Source organism: Alexandromys fortis, unplaced genomic scaffold (genome assembly GCF_014885135.2).
Source record: "Alexandromys fortis isolate MF-2015 unplaced genomic scaffold, M_Fortis_MF-2015_v1.1 scaffold_9, whole genome shotgun sequence".
In the NCBI taxonomy this organism is placed as follows: Eukaryota; Metazoa; Chordata; class Mammalia; order Rodentia; family Cricetidae; genus Alexandromys; species Alexandromys fortis.
In genome coordinates this window covers 17,744,618-17,765,271 of record NW_026067892.1, presented here as the reverse complement: position 1 = coordinate 17,765,271, position 20,654 = coordinate 17,744,618, and the positions used below count along the sequence as shown (strand labels likewise).

Genomic DNA, 20,654 nt, shown 5'->3' with positions numbered 1-20,654 from the left:
ACTTAATAGACTTAGGAAGGTCGCCCTGCTTGGGCCATCCGATCTTTTTATTTTGGTGTTGGTACAGAAGGCTCAGGCCATCATTTAGTTACTTACATGGATGTTCCTGATATGGAAGAACAGCCACGATGTATATGTGTATGTACATATGTGTGTACGCATTAACTTATTTCTGACAGTGCTAGGTGTTAACCTCCGACCTTGTGCATACTGAGCAAATGCCCTACCGCTGAGGTATGTCTCAAGCCTTCTTTCTTTTATATTGAGACAGGATGTCAACTTCTGACCTCCATGTCTCAGCCTCTTATAGAGCCTATAGGTGTGTGTGTGCATGCCAGAGAAGGACAGTGTCTTTCTGTCTTGAGACAGGCGCTCTCACTGAACTGGAAGCTCATAGGTTCACTTGGGCAGGTTAGCCAGCAAACCCTCAGGATTGCCATGCCATACCCAGTTCGTCACGTGGGTGCTGGGACTTGCTCAGTCCTCCTCGTGCCTGAAGAACAGGCACCGTCAGCCGCTGAACCGTCTCTCCAGATCTCCAGCTAAACACGTGAGATGATGTTATTCTATTTCACGAGTTGAAATTGTACTTTATATTTTTTCCAGTGAGAAAATCATTTTTGAGTTATAATAAAACTATTTGGGGCCCTCTGGAACTGGTGGAGAAGCTGTATCCAGAAGCAGAGGAAATCGGAGCGAGTGTCCGGGATTTGCCTGGCCTTAAGTAAGTATTATGGTTGCTCATCCCGAGAAGTTCATGTGTCGGCCTCTTGCTCCTCAGTCTAAGCACCATTTCCTTTTCTTCCCCCAAAGCCCCTCCCAGTCTGTAACTCAGCACACAGTTTCCTTCGTTAAATGTCCCTAAGTCCCTTCCTCAAGGATTAAGAATTAGCCACTGAGACAGCAGTAGGGAGGCCAAGCTAGGTAGATCTCTGTTATGTTCAGGGCCAGCCTGGGCCACAGAGTGAGTTCCTGTAAAAAAAAAAAAAAAAGCCAGAGAGAGCTGGTGCATTCTGGCTCAGAAATCATAAATGTTGAAACTTTTTTCGGGTAAGAACTTTTTTTTTTCTTTGAGACAGGGTTTTTCTGTGCAGCCCTGACTATCCTGGAGCCCACTCTGTAGACCAGGCTGGCCTCAAGCTCACCCACCTCCCCACCCTGGCGTGCACCACTGCTGTGAGCTTGTTGTTTTCCTGAGCTGGGCTTTCGTTATGTAGCTCTGGCTGTCTTGGGACTCCCGATGTAGACCAGGCTGGCCTCGAACTCAGAGTTCTGCCTGCCTGTGCCTCCAGAGTGCTGGGATTAAAGCATGTGCCATCATGTCTGGCTCCGCCATTCTTTTAACTGTTAAATATTGTTACTTGTGTCCGTGTGTGTGTGCTCACACATGAGTACATATGTGTGATGTGTATATGTGGGAGTGAGGGCATGTGGGTGCCATGGCGGTCAGAGGACAACTTTCAGGGTTAGGCTTCTCCTGGCACTGTGGGATCTGAGGCTGGACCTCAGGCCATTAGGATTGTTTGGCAAGCACCCTTTACCCACTGAGCCATCTCACCGCCCTTAATCCTTACGAATATGATGACTTATTCATTCCCCCCCCCATTTATGTCTGTATGTGCCTGTGTGTGTGTGTGTGCATAGACACTCATGTGCCATTGTGTTATATTGTAGATATGAAGGCCCATTCCACTGTGATATAATACCTCCTATAGAGGTAATGTTCTAGAGGGTTCTTTCTTCCAAAACATACAGTGGTACTTAATAACTTGAGGTTGGAGAGGTTGCTCAATGGTTAAGAGCAGCAGCTACTCTTCCAAGGAACCTGTGTTCGACCCTAGCACCCACGTGGTGGCTCACAATCATTTGTATTTCTAGTCTTGGGGTTCTTACACCCACTCTGGCCTCCGTGGGCAGGTTCTGCACCCACACGATACACAAGCATACATTCAGACAAACACTTACATACATAAATAAAAATAAAATCTCAAGAAAACAAAAACCCCACCTTACCAGAGCAGGTTTTGCTGACCTCTTAAAGGTAGAATTGCTTGCTCAAAAAAAACTAGCATATGGGGCTAGAGAGAGGGCTCGGCTCTTTGAGAGGACGTGGGTTTGATTTCTCAGCACCCACATGGTGGCTCACGACTGTTTATATTGCCATCAGGTTCCAGGGAATCCAGTGCCTTCTTCTGCCTCTCTAGGCACTGTATACATTATAGATGTATGCAAAACACCCATACACATAAATAGGATTAAAAAGTAGCATAAGGACCAAGGAGATCGCTTGGTGGGTAAAGTGCTGAGCTACATGGGCATGAACACCTGAGTTTATATCTTCAGAACCCATGTAAAAATTAGGTGCTGGGGCTGGAGATAGAACTCAGAGGTTAAGAACAATGCTGCTCTTCCAGAGGTCCCGAGTTCAATTCCCAGCAACCATATGGTGGCTCACAACCATCTGTGATGAGATCTGGCACCCTCTTCTGGCATGTGAGTATACATGGAGGCAGAATGTTGAATACATAATAAAAAAATAAATCTTTAAAAAAAAAAAAAAAAACTAGGTGCTGCCAGGCGAGGAGGCAGACAAACAAAGCCCAGAAGCCCCCACTGGGTAGCACAATTCAGGTTCCATGAGAAACCACGTCTAGAAATAGAATAGAGTGGAGAAGCCATAGAGGAAAGTCATCCCGAGGCCAGTGTTTGCTTCCCACAGGTGCCCTCTTGGTCAGAAGAGCGTGGGTGTGCCTTGCACACACACATGCCTTTTTCTTTGTCATGTACTTCCGCAGATAGGGAGCAGGTGGCCGTGATTTTAGCCCTAAGACTGTTTTCTTTCTTTTTTTTTTAATATTTTTTATGGTTTTATTTAATATGCATTGGTGTGAAGATGTCAGATCCCCTGCAACTGGATCTTCAGGCAGTTGTGAACCGCCATGTGGGTGCTGAGAATTGAACCCAGGTCCTTTGGAAGAACAGTCAGTGCTCTTAACCACTGAGCCATCTCTCCAGCCCCCCTAAGACTGTTTTCTAACTGGTCGGTTCTTCTTTCCAGGACCCCCCTGGGTCGAGCTAGGGCGTGGCTCCGATTAGCCCTCATGCAAAAGAAAATGGCCGATTACCTGCGGTGCTTGATTATCCAGCGGGAGCTGCTGAGGTCAGTGTCATTAAGCCATGTTTATTTTTATTTCATTTATAGCTTGTCATCCAAAAAGAGGTGAAGAAAGGGCTATGAAATACCATAAAAAATAAGAGCAACATGAGAAAGCAGAGGACACCGCAGCAATTAGCACTAGTGAGGAGCTAGCCTAGGACAGATACCACTTGCTTTTTATCCCCCAACATGGGCTAACCTAAGCATGTTTCCAAGTTGATTCCCTTCCTCTGAATTGTAATTTTCTGGATACAAATTTGCATTGGGACTTGGGGTTTAATTGCACATTTCTTCTTAAGATCTTCAATGTCCTAACGAATGCTCCAGCTATCTCCTGGGCAGGATTTGATTGAAGATCAGATGTTGAAGACAGCTTTCAGAGCAAGGCAATCGGCCTTCAAGAGTGGGCCCAGGGCGACCCTTACCCTGGTTCCTGCGGCCTGCCTCTCTGGTGTTTTGGGAAAACCATCCTGTGTTTAGTTTTCCTGTGACTCTGGTTTCATGTCTCAGGTTTTCTATTTGTTAAATGACAGTGGCCATAGTTGAAGTTCTGGGGTTTCTCAGCAGTATTCTCTCTTTCTCTGTCTCTGTCTCTGTCTCTGTCTCTGTCTCTGTCTCTCTCTCTCTCTCTCTCTCTCTCTCTCTCTCTTTTTCTCTCAGCAGGGTCTCAGATAGCACAGACTGATCTTGAACTTGCTGTATATCCAAGGATGACCCTGAGTTCTTGATCCTCTTGCCCCTATCTTCCTCGTGTTAGGATACAGGTGACCACCATGCCTGGGGCCAGGTCTGGCGTGGACACGTCTTAGACTGTAGCTATCCGTGCGTCCTTAGTGGATAATCATCTACCCGCTAAGAATACTTAGAGGACTAGATCAATGGCTAAGTGGCTAAGAGCAATTGTTGCTCTTGCGGAGAACCAGGGTTCTGTTTCCAGGACACATACAGCGGCTCACAGCATCTGGGGGATGCTGTGCCTTCTTCAGGCCTTCAAAGGCACCAAGCATACACGTGGTACACATACATACATGCAAGCAAAATACTCAAACACGTAAATTAAATCTGTTTGTTTATGACAGGGTATCACTGTGAATCCCTGGCTGGCTAGGGGCTGTCCTTTAAACTCATGGAGACTCGCCTGCCTCTGCTGACCAGGTGCTGGATGAAAGGCGTGAGCCAGCTGCTCCAAAGGTCTTAATGAATTTGGGGGCTGAAATTTCAGCTCTGCCTGTAAGTGTCATCATCAGGTCAGCAGCAGTTACTGAGTCCTGAGAAACAGTGTTCCAGGCCTCGGGGTTGCCCCGTTCTCTCCCGACTCTGAGACAAGGTTCTGCAAGCAGGAGAGATGGCTCAGCAGTTAAGAGTACTGGCTGCTCCTCTAGAAAACCTGAGTTCAGGTCCCAGCATCCGTAATGGCAGCTCACACAATCTATGATTCTAGTTCCAGGGGCTCTGATGCCGTCTTATAGCCTCTGCGGGCACTGTACACATGTGGCACGCATAGATGCATGCAGGCAAAACACTCAAAAACATATACAATAATAATTTTTTAAAAAGCATGGTCTACTGGGCAATGGTGGTGCACTCCTTTCATCCCAGATCTCGGGAGGCAGAGGCGGGTGGATCTCCATGAGTTTGAGGCCAACCTGGTCTACGTGAGCAAGTTTCAGGACAGCCATGGTGGTTACACAGAGGGAAAAAAAAAAAAGCAACGTTCTAATTTCTGCCCAGGCTGACCTGAACTCACTTTGTGATGCAGGGTAGCCTTGAACTCATAGCAGTCCTGTCTCAGCCTCCCTAGTACTGGGATTCGAGGCGTAAGCGTTCATGCCCAGCGTTACCCCTTTCTTCTTTTGCTTTTCCTTGTTCTTCCCTCAGTGTTGTTCCTTCTTTTCTATCTCCTTCAGTTCTTTACAAGTTACGTGTTCAGAGTGCACTTTAGAGGAACTTAGGTTATTTCTATGTCTACAAGATGGACGGTGGGGGAGGGGAGGTGATGACATCCCCGTTCTGATGTCCCCAGTGAGTTCTACGAGTACCATGCACTAATGATGGAGGAAGAAGGAGCTGTGATTGTTGGGCTGCTGGTCGGTCTGAACGTGATTGATGCCAATCTGTGTGTGAAGGGCGAGGACCTTGACTCCCAGGTGAGTGAACGCAAATAAGACAAGCCAGTGTTCTCATTACACCTGGTTCTTCCTGGACCCGAGTGGCTCCTCGAAGTGGCACACAGTGCTGCTAAACACTTATAAGATTCAGTTGCATGTTATATTAGCTAAACACCCGATAGAAACAGCTTAAGTGGCCTGGAGAGATGGCTCAGTGGTTAAGAGCACCGGCTGCTCATCGAGAGGTCCTGAGTTCAATTCCCAGCAACCACATGGTGGCTCACAACCATCTGTAATGAGATCTGATACTTTCTTCTGGTATGCAGGCATATATGCAGACAGCACTCATATCTTAAAAAGAAAATACATAAATAATAAATAATAATAAAAAAAGCTGGACAGTAGTGGCACACACCTTTAATCCCAGCATTTGGGAGGCAGAGTCAGATGGATCTCAGTGAGTTTGAGCCAGCTTGGTCTACAGAATGAGTTACAGGATAGCCAGGCTACACACAGAGAAACCCTGTCTTGAAAAACAAAACAACAACAAAAAAAAAAAAAAAAAAAAAGAAAAGAAAAGAAAAAAGAAACAGTTTAAGTATTAGTTACTGTGGTTATGATGAAATACCACACCCAGAGAGACTTACAGAAAAAGAGTTTATTCTGGCTTAGGGTTGCAGAGAGCTAGAGTCCTTAATGGTGGGAAAGGCGTGGCATGACCACAGGAACAGGAAGCCACATCAAGCAGAGGGAGAGAATGGGAAAGGGGGTGTGTCTGTAAACCCTGAAAGCTTACACATGGTCACGTTTCTTTCAGCCAGGCTGTACCACCCAAAGGTTCCACAATCTCCCCAAACAGTGACTCCAGCTGGGAACCAAGTGTTAAAATACAGGAGCCTGTGAGGGACACTTGGCATTCAGATCAGCACAAGGGAGGGAAAGGGTTTATTTTCAGAGGCCTCTAACTGGCTTGCTCTTTGCTATGGGCCTGTGGCGTGGAGGGAACATTATGGCAGAAAGGTTGGCCAGAGAGCCGAGAGTAACAGGCAAGGCCCAGGGCCAGGATGGATCCTTCAGGCGCCTGTCCAAGCAGTGGCTTCCCCCAGTAGCCGCACCTGCCATAGTCCTAAGTCTCCCTGTAATCTTCAGGTTTCAGATTTGGACAAGGGATAAACCATTGCTTGAGGTCAGCACTATCAGGAAGGAAACATCACTGGAAAGCCATCCTAGCCATGCCCACAGCATGCTCTCCTGACCTACCATCTCTCAGGCCAATGGAGATGGACAAGCCTGCCTCCCACCAGACTTGTGGAGGAGAATTTCTTCTCTTTAAATAAAAATCTATTTATTAATTTCAGGTTGGAGTGATTGATTTCTCTATGTATTTAAAGAATGAAGAAGAGATTGGAAACAAAGAAAGGTATATTTTGCTGTTTTCCTCCTTATTTCCCGGTTTTAGGTTTTGGGTTTTTTGCAGACAGGATTTCTCTGTAGCTTTTGAGCCTGTCCTAGATCCTCCTGTCTCTGCCTCCCAAGTGCTGGGATTAAAGGTGCATGCAACCACTGCCCAGCTGTTTGTATTTTTCAAAACTGTGTGTAGCTCTGGCTGTCCTGGAACTCGCTCTGTAGACCAGGCTGGCCTCTAACTCACAGAGATCCTCCTGCCTCTGCCTCCCAAGATTAAAGACTTGCACTCCCCCCACTCCCACCTAGGGTCACCCAGGGGTTGCAGCTTTGCATAACTATTTGCAAATGAACTTGTGCTGTCTGTTTGTGGTGTGGTTTCTGCTCCTCCCTCCCTGGAGCCCTGCCTTGTATTCTACTTCCTTTAAAAGCTCTACTGGGTAGAAAATGAAAATCCTTTAGACAGGTCAGCTTTGGTCCACAGTAGGAGTCTTGCTCATAATCAGTCCTTGATGAGAGACGCCTTAATAACCATATTTTGTGACAGCGGTGGCTTATTATCTAATTGGGTCTGTTTCAGATGTATTAATGATACATTAGCAAGTAACTCAGTCAGCAGAGCTCCTCGGGCCCAATTTTCTGCTGTGACAGCCTGTGTTAAAGCCAAGCTGTATTTTATCACTGAGTTTTACAATCATTTCCAGATGCTTTAGATACGTTTTAAACTACCCTTTCCTCCCACCACAGGAATGTTCAAATCGCTGCCATCTTAGACCAAAAGAATTACGTTGAGGAACTGAATAGACAACTCAAGTAAGTGTTAGAGCACCTGACCGCGGCAGAGAACCTCACTTCAGGGCCGCTCTTGTTTCCAACTTAATCACCATCCTTTGTACGCAGCATCTTTGCATGCTTGCCTCCTCAGCACTTTTGAGAGGAGCGTGCAGGGCGGGCTAGATGCACAGCAGACATTAGTAGTACACGGAGAGCTGAGCATGGTGTCGCACACCTGTAATAACCCCAGCACTGGGGAAGGAGCGGTGGGAGGGTCAGGAGTTCAAGGTTCTGCTTGTAAGTCAGTTTGAGGCCAGCCTGGGCTAACCAAGACCCTGTCTTACAATAACAACAAAAATCCCAAAGCCAAAACTAAAAGAGCCCCTAAGGCTGCTGATGTTTCTCCACGGTAGAGCCGTTGCCTCACCTGCACAGCGCCCTGGACACAGTGCTGGCATCTAACTATTCCCAGAGAAATTTATATAGAAATGCTGATTCTTTTGCTGCGGCTGTTATTGCTGCTTTAGATCAAGTTAGCCAGGTCAATGAACTTGTCCCCCTCTAGAAATCTGTTCTGGGTCATTGGTACATGTCAGTAAACATGAGTCCCAGGAAGCGTACGGACCTGGCAGTGTGAGTTTTGTGTGATGCTGAATGAGTTCGTTCTCTTTGCCAATTGCAGCAGCACGGTCAGCAGCCTCCATTCAAGAGTTGACTCGCTAGAAAAGTCAAACACGAAGCTGATCGAAGAGGTACTGCCCCAGCAGTGGACGACTGTCCGAGTACTCTACTGTCCGTGATCTTTTCTAAGTGTGAATGCTGTCAGCATCCATCCCTCAGTGCGCACGCGCACACACACACACACACACACACACACACACACACACACACGCACACACTTTCCATGGTGGGACATTTGCAGTTGAAGGTTGTAAGTTCTTGAGAACCCACATAGACCTTAAGTTCCTAATTGTGACTCTGAGGTACTGTTTTGTTTTGTTTGTTCTTTGGTTTTTCGAGACAGGGTTTCTCAGTAACTATGGAACTAGCTCTTGAAGACCAGGCTGGTCTCGAACTCACAGAGATCCACCTGCCTCTGCCTCCCGAGTGCTGGGATTAAAGGCTTGAGCCACCATTGCCTGGCGGTGCTCTTGTTTGTTATAGGCAGTAACTAGAAGTCAGCCCCAGAGACAAAAGCCACACAGATTCCTAATTCATGAAGTGTGACTTCCATCACAGTGGGGACACCTGTGTCCTGTTGAGTCACCATGAACATTTACCACATTTTCAAACAGCACCTTTTTCCCATTTACACAAGTCTTTACAGTGTGCTTGTTTTAATGATTACTTATATTTTATGTGCACTGGTGTTTTGTCTGCATGTATGTCTGTGTGAGGGTGTCGGATCCCCTGGAACTAGAGTTATAGACCTAGGGTTACAGATAGCTGTGAGCTGTCACATGGGTGCCGGGAATAACTGAACCTAGTTCCTCTGGAAAAGCAGCCAGTGCTCTTAACCACTGAGCCATCTCTCCAGCCCCAGTGTGCTTGGTTTACACAGAACTCTTGTGTGCTTCCTCCCGCATTGTGGTCCACACATTGTGAGTCTGATGAGCACAGTTTCTCACAAGTCTAGCAGATGAGCCTGTGTTTCAGCTGTGAACAAAATTAGTGTGAGGACTAAGAAGATGGCTCTGGGCAGGGGACCCGGGTTCAATCCCCAGCATCTGCAAGGTGGCTCACAACCAGCTGCAGGGAATTCAGCACTCTCTTTTATGTATGTATGTATGTATGTATGTATGTATGTATGTATGTATTTTTTAATTTTTAATTTTTTTTTTTTTTTTTGGTTTTTTCGAGACAGGGTTTCTCTGTAGCTTTGGAGCCTGTCCTGGAACTAGCTCTTGTAGACCAGGCTGGCCTCGAACTCCCAGAGATCCGCCTGCCTCTGCCTCCCGAGTGCTGGGATTAAAGGCGTGCGCCACCACCGCCGGGCGTATTTATTTATTTTTGAGACAGGGTTTCTCTATAGCCCTGGCTATCCTATCCTGGAACTTGCTCTGTAGACCAGGCTGGCCTCTGCACCTCGAATGCTGGGATTGAAGGTGCGTGGCACCAGCACCCAGCCTCCAATACCATTTTGACCTCTTTGGGTACCAGGCACACATGTGATGTGCATACATACATGCAGGTAAAACACATACACATACAATATTTAAAAAAAGAAATAGTGAGAAGAGTAATATAGTCAGGCATGGTAGGTCTGCCTGGTATCCCAGCATTTGGGGATAGGCAGACAGATCTGAATTCAAGTCCATCCAGGGCGATTTAGTCTAAAAAAATGCAACAAAACAAAAAGGATATACCTTTAAAAAAAAAAAAAAGCCGGGCGGTGGTGGCTCTTGTAGAGCTCTTGTTCTACAGAGCTAGTTCCAGGACAGGCTCCAAAGCCACAGAGGAATCCTGTCTCAAAAAACAAAAACAAAAACAAAACAAAAAGTATATGCGTATGGTTGCTTTGCCTACATGTATGTCTGTGTGCTACATGCATGCCAGGTGCCCATGTAGGCCAGAAGAGGGCACCAGATCCCCTGCTGGTTTTAGGGTTTGTTTCCTCCGGTTTGTAGCCCCAGACCTAATGGCGAGTCTACAGAAAGACGCGCAGAGTGGCTTTTTGTTTCTGCTTCACGATTTGCAGTTAGCTATAGCGAAGAACAACATCATTAAGCTCCAGGAAGAAAACCATCAGTTGCGGAGCGAGAACGAGTTGATCTTAATGAGAACGCGGCAGCACCTGGAGGTGAGGAGCGGCTACAGAGCTGGCGGGTCCGGAGTCACGTGGGCCAGCTGTGTGCCATGACAGAGCTCCACGTGACAGTGTGGCCTCTTCTTCCTAGGTTACCAAAGTGGATGTGGAAACCGAGCTTCAAACATACAAGCACTCCCGGCAAGGTCTAGACGAAATGTATAACGATGCCAGAAGGCAGCTTCGAGACCAGTCCCAGCTGCGGCAGGTAGGGCGCCTTGGGGATAAGTTACTCTCAAGCGGCACCGTTCATGTTGCAGCCTTAGCTTCCTGGACGTGGAGTGGAACCTGACACCCTCAGTACACTGACTCTTTTTTGCGTTTATTTTGCGTCATGGCGCATGTGCGGAGGTCAGAGGGCTAACTTCCCAGGGTCAGTTTTCTCCTTCTATCACAGGGACTGAACTCAGGTCACCAGGCTTGGTAGCAGACACCTTTGTCCGCTATTCTAGTCCCCTTGCTGTGATAAAGCACTGAATCCACGCAGGGGAGGAAAGGGTGGGGGAAGTCAGGACAGGAACTTGAAGCTTGCCTCTTCCCCCAGGGTCAAGCTTGGCTAGCCTCATACAACCCCAGGAACTGCACTGCCCACAGTGAGGTGGGACCTCCTAGCCCAGTTATCAATACATCCCTCGACAGAAACTCCCTCACGTGATCCTAAGTTGTGTCATAAAAGCTCACTGTGATGCTCATGGAGCCATGTTGCAGGCCCAATGTTCTTAAATTTATTTAAGCTTTAAAACCACATCTCTTGCCAGGCAGTGATGGTGCAGGCCTTTAATCCCAGCACTCAGGAGGCAGAGTCAGGCTGATATCTGTGAGTCTGAGGCCAGCCTGGTCTACAGAGCTAGTTCCAGGACAGGCTCCAAAGCTACAGAGAAACCCTGTCTCAAACACCCCCCCACCCCCCAAAAAAAGACAAATCTCTTCGTCTTTTGAAAACTTTCTAGTCTATGGTTGAAGTGTGAATGTAGACCACCATCCCAAAAACAATATGTAAGAGGACACAGTGAAATATGTAAATATTAGCAAGGTCATATTTAAAACTTTAGCTTTCAGTGGAACATACATAAAAATGCACACGTGTAGCTTAATAAGTCATAGCAGATCCTTACAGTCACTGCCTTGGCACTGCCTGCCTGTCAGTACACTCTTCTTTAACTTTAGCAAACTTCTTAATCAGATTTTTTTTTTTTTGAGATAGCATTCTGTAGGTGGACTTTCTTTGTCCCACAAACCAGCTCCTAAATAACCACACAGAGACTTATTAATTATAAATGATCACCCAGTAGCTTAGGCTTGTTAGTAACTAGCTCTTACAACTTGAACTAGCCTGTATCTTTTACCTATGTTCTACCACATGACAGTACCTTTTTTCAGCATGGCATGTTCACTTTCTGCTTCCTCTGCATCCAGCTGTCAACTCCGCCTTCTTCATCCCTCCTAATCTCTTCCTGCCTAGCCATTGGCCTCTTAGCGCTTTACTAAACCAATGAGAACACATCTTCACAGCAGCGTCCTGGGTAGGTTTTCTAGAGTCACCTGGGAAGAGGGCCTCCGTTGAGTTAACACCTCCATCGGACTGACATGTAAACAAGTCTGTGGGGCATTTTCTTATTAATGATTGATGTGTGCGGGTTCTGCCCAGGGTGGGCAGTGCCACTGCAGACAGGTAACCCTGGACTGTATAAATAAGAAAGTAAGGAGTCTGAGCAAACCATGGGGAGCAAGTCAGCAAGCAGCATGCCTCTGTGACAGTGGTTCTCAACCTTGCTAACACTGCAGCCCTTTAATACAGTTCCTCATGTGGTGACCCCCCAACTGTAAAATTATTTTCATTGCTACTTCATAACTGTAATTTTGCTACTGTTATGAATTGTAGTTTAAATATCTGTGTTTTCCATTGGTCTGTTGGGGGCTGCGACCCACAGATTGAAAACCACTCCTCTATGGTCTCTGCCTCCAGGTTCCTGTCTTTGCTTGTAATGGACTGTAACCTCTAAGCCAAATAAACCCTTTCTCTTCCAAGCTGCTTTTGTTTCATGCTATATCACAGCAATGGAAAGCAAACTAGGAGAGACATGATCTCACTGTGTAGTTCTGGCTGGCCTGGAACTCTGTGTAGACCACCTGTCTTCAAACTCAGAGATCCCCCTGCATCTGCCTCCTGAGGAGTGCTGGAATCAAAGGTGTGCACCAGCACACCCATACTTTGTTTTTGAAATAGAATCTCCCTGTGTAGCCCAGGCCGGCCTTGAACTCACAGCAATCCTCCTGTCACGTTCTCTTCAGTGCTAGGACTGCGCATGTGCGCCCCCACACCAGGCAGGCTGGTTGTTCAGTGACAGACTTAAGACACTGTCCCTGATATTGCTAATGGTTGCACGTCCGATTTCGATGACCTGAAACAACCTGTTCATGAAGACGTTGTGAAATTGCAGGATGTGGAGAATGAGCTATCGGTACAAGTTGGCATGAAACATGAGATTGAGCTTGCTATGAAGTTGTTGGAGAAAGACATTCATGAGAAACAAGACACCCTCATAGGCCTTCGGCAACAGCTGGAAGAAGTCAAAGCAATCAACATTGAGATGTACCAAAAGCTGCAGGTACAGAATGTTCTTTTGTTCTTGGCATTGCTAGGGATCAAGCCCCGAGCTTCCTGCATGCTGGACAAATGCTGTGCCTCTGAGCTATCTCCACCCTGATTTCATTCTTTGTTTTCAAAGACATGGTTTCTCTGAGTAGCCCTGACTACCCTGAAATTCACTGTGTAGATCAGGCTGGCCTCAAACTCAGAGACCCACCTGCCTCTGCTTCCTGGGTGCTGGAGTTAAAAGTGTGTGCCACTACCCCTGGATCTGTTTTCTTTTGAGATGGTCTATTTGTCTTCTCATTGTTGGGACAGGGAGCCTGCCCTGAAGTAATTTAAAGGAGGATTTATTTCAGCTCAGTTTGAGGAGAGTCAGTTATGTGGGGATGGCAGTGGCAGAAGTGGCATGTAGCCCTAGCTACTGAAGCTACTCATAGTCAGGACAGGAAGGGTGGCCAGGCTGTGCTCCTCAAGGCCCATCCCAGTGACTCCCTTCTTCCAGTGAGGCCCAACCTCTAAAGGCCTGGCGTTGGTGGCGCACGCCTTTAATCCCAGCATGCAGGAGGCAGAGACAGGTGGATCTCTGTGAGTTCAAGACCAGCCTGGTCTACAAGAGCTAGTTCTAGAAGAACCAGGGCTACACAGAGAAAACCTGTCTTAAAAAACAAACAAACAAAAAAATTATTCCACAATCTCTGGAAGTAGTACCACCAATTGGGACCTGAACCTGTGGGAGGTCATGTTCTCATGTGAACCACAACACAGGGTCTCATCTCCACGGAGTTTGCATTCCTCTGCTTCCCTGAGCGCCGGGAATACAGCACAGACACGCATACCAAAGTGCAAATATGAAAGTCAGAGGATAAATGTGGGAGCCAGTTCCCTCCTTCCACCGTGAGGGTTTGGAGATCAAACTCAAATCCTCAGGCTTGGTACCAAGTGCCTTTCCCTTCTCAGCCATCTCACTGGCCCAGTTTTTTTTTTTTTTCCCAGTATGCTATTTTATTTATTTATTTAATTTACTTTGTTGTTACTGCAGGCAATAACTGCCTTGTATATGATCCATCTACAAATTCACAAAAAATGGCCCTAATCCTTTGTCGATTTAGTTTTTGGGTGCTGAGATCCAGCCCTGGGCTTCATCATGATACAGAGGCATCACCCCATCTTTGAGTTACAGCTTCAGTCCCAAATCTGTTTTCTTCCCTCTCCCCAAATTACTTTTAAATTTCAACATTTTTAAAGATACAGATTGATTTTTAAGTGGTTTGCCTGAATGTATGAATGTGTATCGCATGCATGCCTTGTGCCCATGAAGGTCCAAAGAGGGCATAGAATCCTCTGGAACTTGAGTTGCTGGGAACCACACTGAGGCCCTCTGCCAAAGCAGCAAGTGCTCTTAAAGCAGAGCTGTCTCTCCAGCCTCTGTTCCAAAGTTTTGGTTTTGTTTGAGACAGACTCTTCACTACGTAGCCCTGGCTAGTCGGGAACTCACTGAACTCAAAGAACTGCCTGTCTTTGCCTCTGGAGTGGCAGGATTCACGGCCTATGCCACCATGCCTGGCCCTCAGCCGTCTTAGTACACTTATTTTGTGTGTGTGCACCCGTGGAGTGGGTTCTCTTTCATCGTGGGAATTCTAGCAATTGTGGTTGTCCACATTGGCAACAAACACCTTTACCCACTAAATGATCTCTCATACCTCTCAAATGTTTGTTGTGTTTTTCAAGACAGAGTTTCTCTGTGCGGCTCACTTTGTAGATCAGGCTGGCCTCAAATTCACAAAGATCCACCTACCTCTGTATCCCAAGTGGTGGAATGAAAGGCTTGTGCCACCACCGCCTGGCCTCCTGTTATCTTTCAATAATATGGAGGTATGATCCAGTTGGGATTTTGTTGTTGTATTTTTAAAAAACATTTCTATTATTGAGTGTGTGTGTGTGTCTTGGGGCATATATGGAACTTAGGGGACAATTTTGGGAGTAGGCTCTCCTACCATGTGGGCTTGAGAGGGAGAACTCTGTTGGAGCTCCAAGTAAGTCTGTCTTCTTACTGAGCCCTTCTCTGCTGCATCCTGAATCTTTTTTTTTTTTTTTTTTGTTTGTTTTTTTGTTTTTTTGAGACAGGGTTTCTCTGTGGCTTTGGAGCCTGTCCTGGAACTAGCTCTGTAGACCAGGCTAGTTTCGAACTCACAGAGATCCGCCTGCCTCTGCCTCCCGAGTGCTGGGATTAAAGGCTGCATCCTGAATCTTATTCTTACTATGGGGTTATTTTTGAGAAGGACCAGCTGCCCGGGCTGGCCTCAGTGGCCCCAGAGTAGTAAGGCTGGCATTGAACCCATACTTCTGCCTACCTTCTGAGTACTAGGATCCCAGGCATATACCACTACGCTTGGCCTAATGTTTGAGTTTCAAAATCAAACCCACCATAGCTGTTGTACTTTTATAAATAGGGCTCTGAAGACAGCTTGAAAGAAAAAAATGAAATAATTGCCCGACTAGAAGAAAAGACCAATAAAATCACTTCGGCCATGAGGCAGCTGGAGCAAAGGTACGATACTCATGAGTTCCCTCCGTCCCTTCCTTTCTTCCCTGACACCTGCCATAGAAAGCTGTCCGGAGACCTCGCCTAGGGCCCGTGTCTGTCTAAACTGAGCCAGATTTCGTCCTTTTTTTTTGGTTGTTGCATGGAATCAAGTTGCCTTATTAGGGTGATGATTCATTTGAAGCTGCTGTCTTGGAGATCTTTTAAAGGCACAATATCTGTGACATAAAACTAAACACACAGACCTGGGGAAAATGGACAGGCTTTGGTGGACTGTCCCGTTCTTCACCACTGGCCATCTCTGTGAGAACAGCGGGAGCTGACAGTGTAGCTGCTTTCTGAGCTAGGACCCTCAGCCTAACCCAGGACAGGATTTTATGTCAGTGGAGTTCTCTTATCCTGGCATTTCATTTTACTGTTGGAAAATGTACCCATTGCCCTGTCACTTTGAGTCAACATGTCTCACCATTGCTTTCTTTGAATCTACTTAGGACAAACATAACTATTGATGCTTACTGACACAAATATTCTTTTATTGACATCCTCTTTCTTCTTTTTTCTTCTTTCTTTTTGTTGTTTTCTTTATCCCCACTTTTACATTTTGGACATCTTTATTACCGTTTCTTGTCTTTGGTTTCTGTCCATTCCATTATGAAGTGACAATGATTTGTTAACTCAGACTAGGACAATTGCAGTGTCATTGGTGAAAAGTGCTGGCAGTGACTCCCAGGACCAGTACAAATTGGTCAAAGACATCTCCTTCTGAAAGGCACTCAAAGCGCAGAGCCCATCCGCTACCCTATGTTAAATGGAAAAGGATTTATGCTATCTCACCTTGTATGGGGCTGCAGGGGCCCTTCATGGTGGCTGTGAGACACAGCAGGTGCCCTGGGCTCCCCAGATGCACTCCTCAGCCTTGTGCAGAGGGCAGATTTGAGCCTCAACTGCTTGGAGGGCAAGATTTTCAAATGGTTTTATCTTTTTAGCTACCTTTTGATGGAAACTAGAAACCTTTGGTTTCAGGCTGTGTTGGCACAGATAATCATACACACACACACACACACACACACACACACACACACACACACACACCCTGCCCCATTTGCACACTCTGCCTAATGGCTCCTTACTCATTTTTAAAGTTAAGATTTCAAAGCAGTTTCCAAGCCAGGCTGGGCGCTGCCCTGGGCTTCAGCACCTCGGTTTTTTAGTCGTCACCCCCCCCCCCCCGCCCCCCCCCCTCTTTTGTGATAGCACAACTGCAAGGCCTACCTCCCTTACTTTACTTCCTGTACCTTTAGAGGAGAAAGCTGAGTCCATCCCTGCCGCCTTAACCCTTAATCTAGTGTAAACCTAGAGGGGACTTCCTCTCCTTTCCTGGGAGGCTTTCATACTTGCAATGTGTGTTGCCTTACTTAAGTGTCTTGAGGCAGATATGAAGGCACAAGATTCCTCTGTGACTTCTTGTGAACAGTTAATGCCCATTGAATCCTGGGAAATATTTTCATATAAACCTCACAAATCTTGATGGCCAAGAGAGGCAAGGAGTGGAGCTAAGCCTAGGGAGAAACAGTGACTTAACAAATAAAAATGGGGAAAAAAATGACCACAACATTTTAAGCTAATCTTTAGTATTCAAAGTAAAGAATAAAAATTAGGGTGCTGGAGAGATGCTGCAGCAGTTAAGAGTACATGTTCTTCTAGAGGACCTGGGTTCAATGCCCAACACCTATACGATATGGCTCACAACTGTCTGTAACTCCAGTTTCAGGAGACCTGACACCCTCTTTTGACCTCAATGGGCACTAGGCATGTGTGTGGTGAACAGACATACATGCAAGCAAAAAATTCATAAACTTAAAATAAAAACCTTAAAAAAATCCATAGGGAATGATGCCAACAAGCATTAAACCTTTTTGAATCTTAATATATATTTATGCATACACACATACATATTCAGCTTTGCATAACCGAGCAACTATGTAAAGCTCTGCTAGGAAGGCTATCACTGAGAAGAACGGTTGCTCTTTCAGCTCTTAGCCTTGTAGTGCACCTGGTTCCCAGCACACACATCTCAGCATCACATAAACAGGTGTGTTCTGCACTTAATATAGACCTGTGTGCTACCCGTGGTTTTGTAAAAAGGCAATAACATACGTAGCCATATTTGAGATTTGAATCATTATCCTCCAACGGTAAAAATTGTATTGCTTTGCATTAATTATGGACAAGAAATAAAGCAAATTTCAAGATAGTTTCCTGGGCATAGTATATCTTGTATTGAAAAAAAATCACAAAACAATTTCTAGACATTGTGTGGCTCTTTCATGTTTGAGTTTGTGAGTTCTCCCCCAAACTTTGTTTTCATTTAGAAATGTTTCTATTTCCCCATTTTTCTTTTATTTGTCTTCTTCACCCTTTTACACCCTACTTCTAGCCTCAGTTTTACCCAAAGTTGATTTGAATTACACCAGATTGCAGCAAGCAGAGAAGGCACAAATGGAAGCGGAAGATGAGGATGAGCGATGTGCCCACGAGTGTCTGAGCAAATCCGACAGTCTGCAGAGACAGATCACACAGAAGGAGCAGCAGCTGTGAGTGTTTGGTCTTGGAATCAAATTCTTGTACTAATATGGTTTCTGCCAGCCAGTATGGGCACTTAAAGAAGGTGTGTGGGGACATCTGTGATGGCTCAGTAGGTACAGGCAGCGGTCACTGCCAAGCCTCAGCTCCATCTCCAGGACCCTCATGGTAGTTCTGCACACGTCCCAGATCCTTACACTAAATGAATAAATATTTTTAGAAAAAGAAAAAAGTTGGGATAGGGATGTAGTTCAGTGGGAGAGTATTCTGCTAGCGTTGTTGAAGCCCTGGGTTCAAGCTCCAAAACCACACATACTGAAAATATTGTTACTCTTCATATTATTTTATCTGTTTACTTTTGGAGATCATGTCTCATGTATGCCAGGCCTGTATCACAATTAATAAAAACTCAGAGACAGAAATTGGGGTTCAACCTGAAGGTAAGCCAGCCACTGGCTCTTATACTTCTACCTCAGTCTGAAATGGCGATCCTGCCTCCAGGAATCTCAGAATGAGACTGAGAGCTGTCTCCTCTCTTTTTTATAATCCTCTCTAGGTCTGGGATTAAGGGTGTGCACCACCACAGCCTCGTTTCTATAGCAAACTAGTGTGGCTACTGGGATTAAATGTATGTGTCACTGATGCGTGGTCTATAATAATAGCCAGTGTGACTGTTTTACTTTTCTGATCTTTAGGCAAGCTTTATTAAAATACAAATGAAATGCTACTACGCTGGCCTACATAATTTCCTAGATAAGCAAGAGTGACTTTGACCCTCTCTTCCTACTTGCCCCTCTGGATACTGGGATTGTAGGTGGTACCACTGTACCTGGTTTATGTGGTGCTGGGGATCAAAGCCTAGGGTTTGTTTACACCACACAGGTGCTCTCTCCACTGAGCTACATCCTCAGTTCCTATTTTCTAACATTTAAATTTTTTTCATTTTTAATTACCTGGCTGTGTGTGTCTTAACTGCTGAGCATCTCTCCAGCACACTTTCTTTTAATAACAAAACTAGCCCATGGTTCCTGGGGAGGAACATTAGTGATGCTTGTAGAGTAAGGGCTGAAACTCTTCCAAGTGGCTTTAAAATGTTCTGGTATAACTGTTAAAACTGTTCTAGGCTTCAGTATAACTCATTGGTAGAATATATGCTGCTTAGTTTGCATAATGCCTTATGTTCAATCCTCAGCACCACAAAATAAGGACAAGACTTTTCTTTGTACATATAAATATATAGGCAATATATGGTTCTAATCTTATTTAAATTTAAAATTAAAATTACTCATTTATTCTGTTAGTATGCATGAACCAGACTATGTAGGTGGAGGTCAGAGGCCAATTTGTGGGAGTTGGTTTTCTTCTCACCATATGGGACTGTGGGATCAAAGTCAGGTTGTCAGGCTTGGCAGCAAAAGACTTTACCCACTAAGACAGGGTCTCAAAAAATATAGCTCTTACTCCCCTTAACTCAGATGTGATTGCCTCTGCCTCCCAAGTGTTAAGAGTGAAAGGTAAGTGCCACCTCGCCTGGCCTAATTTTATTTAATAATTTATTTTTATCTTATGCGCACCAGTGTTTTACCTGCATGTATGTCTGCGTGAGGGTGTCAGATCTTTTGAATTACAGAGCTGTGAGGTGCTATGTGCTGGGAGTTGAACCTGGGTCCTCTGGAAGAACAAGTGCTTTTAACTGCTGAGCTATGTTTTTAGCCCCCTAATTTTATTATAAATATTTATTTATTCATTTATTTATGTATGTATACAGTATTCTCTGCTTGTATGCCTGTAGGCCAGAAGAGGGCACCAGGCATCATTACAGATGGTTGTGAGCCACCATGTGGTTTCTGGAATTGAACTCAGGACCTTTGGAAGAGCAGGCAATGCTCTTAACTACTGAGCCATCTCTCCAGCCCCCCTAATTTTATTTTTAAAATAAAACCTGACAGACTATCTGAAAAAAATTTTTTGAAACAGGGTCTTGCTACACAGCCCACATTGGTTATATAGGTGAAGGCGGAAGGATCAGAAATTAAAAATCATTTTTGGCTACATAGAAATTTTGTGGCTACCCTGTCTCAAAAATATATAAGTAAAATAAGAATAAATATAAAAAATAAATATAAATAAAATAAAAGGGACCAGAGAGATGGCTCAGTGGCTAAGAGCATTTGGTCCTCTTATAGAGGAACTTCAGCACCCATACCAGGTGACTCACACATGTAATTAAAAAATAAGCCTTTAAAGAGATCCATAAAAATAAGAGAGTCTGGATGGTATGGGAGAACAATATGTAACCCTGGCACTTAGGAGATAAAAGCAGGAGCATTAGGATTTAAAGGCTAGACTTAAACACTGAGCTTCTTTCTGTTTGCCATTCAAGGGTGCAGCTGGAAACGGATTTGAAGATTGAGAAGGAATGGAGGCAGACTTTGCAAGAAGATCTTCAAAAGGAGAAAGATGTCCTATCTCATCTTAGAAATGAGACCCAACAAATCATTAGTCTTAAAAAAGTAAATAGTAGTAAAACTTTTATACCAGGCGGGTGGTGGTGGTGCACACCTTTAATCCCAGCACTAGGGAGGCAGAGCAGGTGGATCTCAGAGCTAGTTCCTCACCAGCTAGGGTTGTTAACATGAGAAATCCTGTCTTGAAAAAAACCAAGAAAAAGGAAAAAAAAGGAAAAT

At 45.3% G+C, this 20,654-nt stretch overlaps 1 protein-coding gene across 2 annotated transcripts in view; it reads left to right on the top strand.

The window, feature by feature from the left end:
* Nucleotides 1–20,654, top strand: part of Rufy2 (RUN and FYVE domain containing 2) — a 34,726-nt gene that overhangs the window by 7,254 nt on the left and 6,818 nt on the right. Inside the window, exons 3-14 of one of the 2 annotated variants that reach the window (XR_007591918.1) lie at nucleotides 607–724; nucleotides 3,059–3,160; nucleotides 5,181–5,304; nucleotides 6,624–6,685; nucleotides 7,417–7,482; nucleotides 8,126–8,195; nucleotides 10,142–10,243; nucleotides 10,341–10,457; nucleotides 12,691–12,858; nucleotides 15,293–15,390; nucleotides 17,822–17,978; nucleotides 20,351–20,379. Coding sequence is in view for 1 of the 2 variants with exons in the window: in XM_050143372.1 (XP_049999329.1) it covers nucleotides 607–724; nucleotides 3,059–3,160; nucleotides 5,181–5,304; nucleotides 6,624–6,685; nucleotides 7,417–7,482; nucleotides 8,126–8,195; nucleotides 10,142–10,243; nucleotides 10,341–10,457; nucleotides 12,691–12,858; nucleotides 15,293–15,390; nucleotides 17,859–17,978; nucleotides 20,351–20,480 (1,277 nt within the window). In the remaining variant the exon portion in view is untranslated. Of the gene's footprint in view, nucleotides 1–606; nucleotides 725–3,058; nucleotides 3,161–5,180; nucleotides 5,305–6,623; nucleotides 6,686–7,416; nucleotides 7,483–8,125; nucleotides 8,196–10,141; nucleotides 10,244–10,340; nucleotides 10,458–12,690; nucleotides 12,859–15,292; nucleotides 15,391–17,821; nucleotides 17,979–20,350; nucleotides 20,481–20,654 lie in introns of those variants that run through there. The other variant, XM_050143372.1, reaches the window with a different exon arrangement.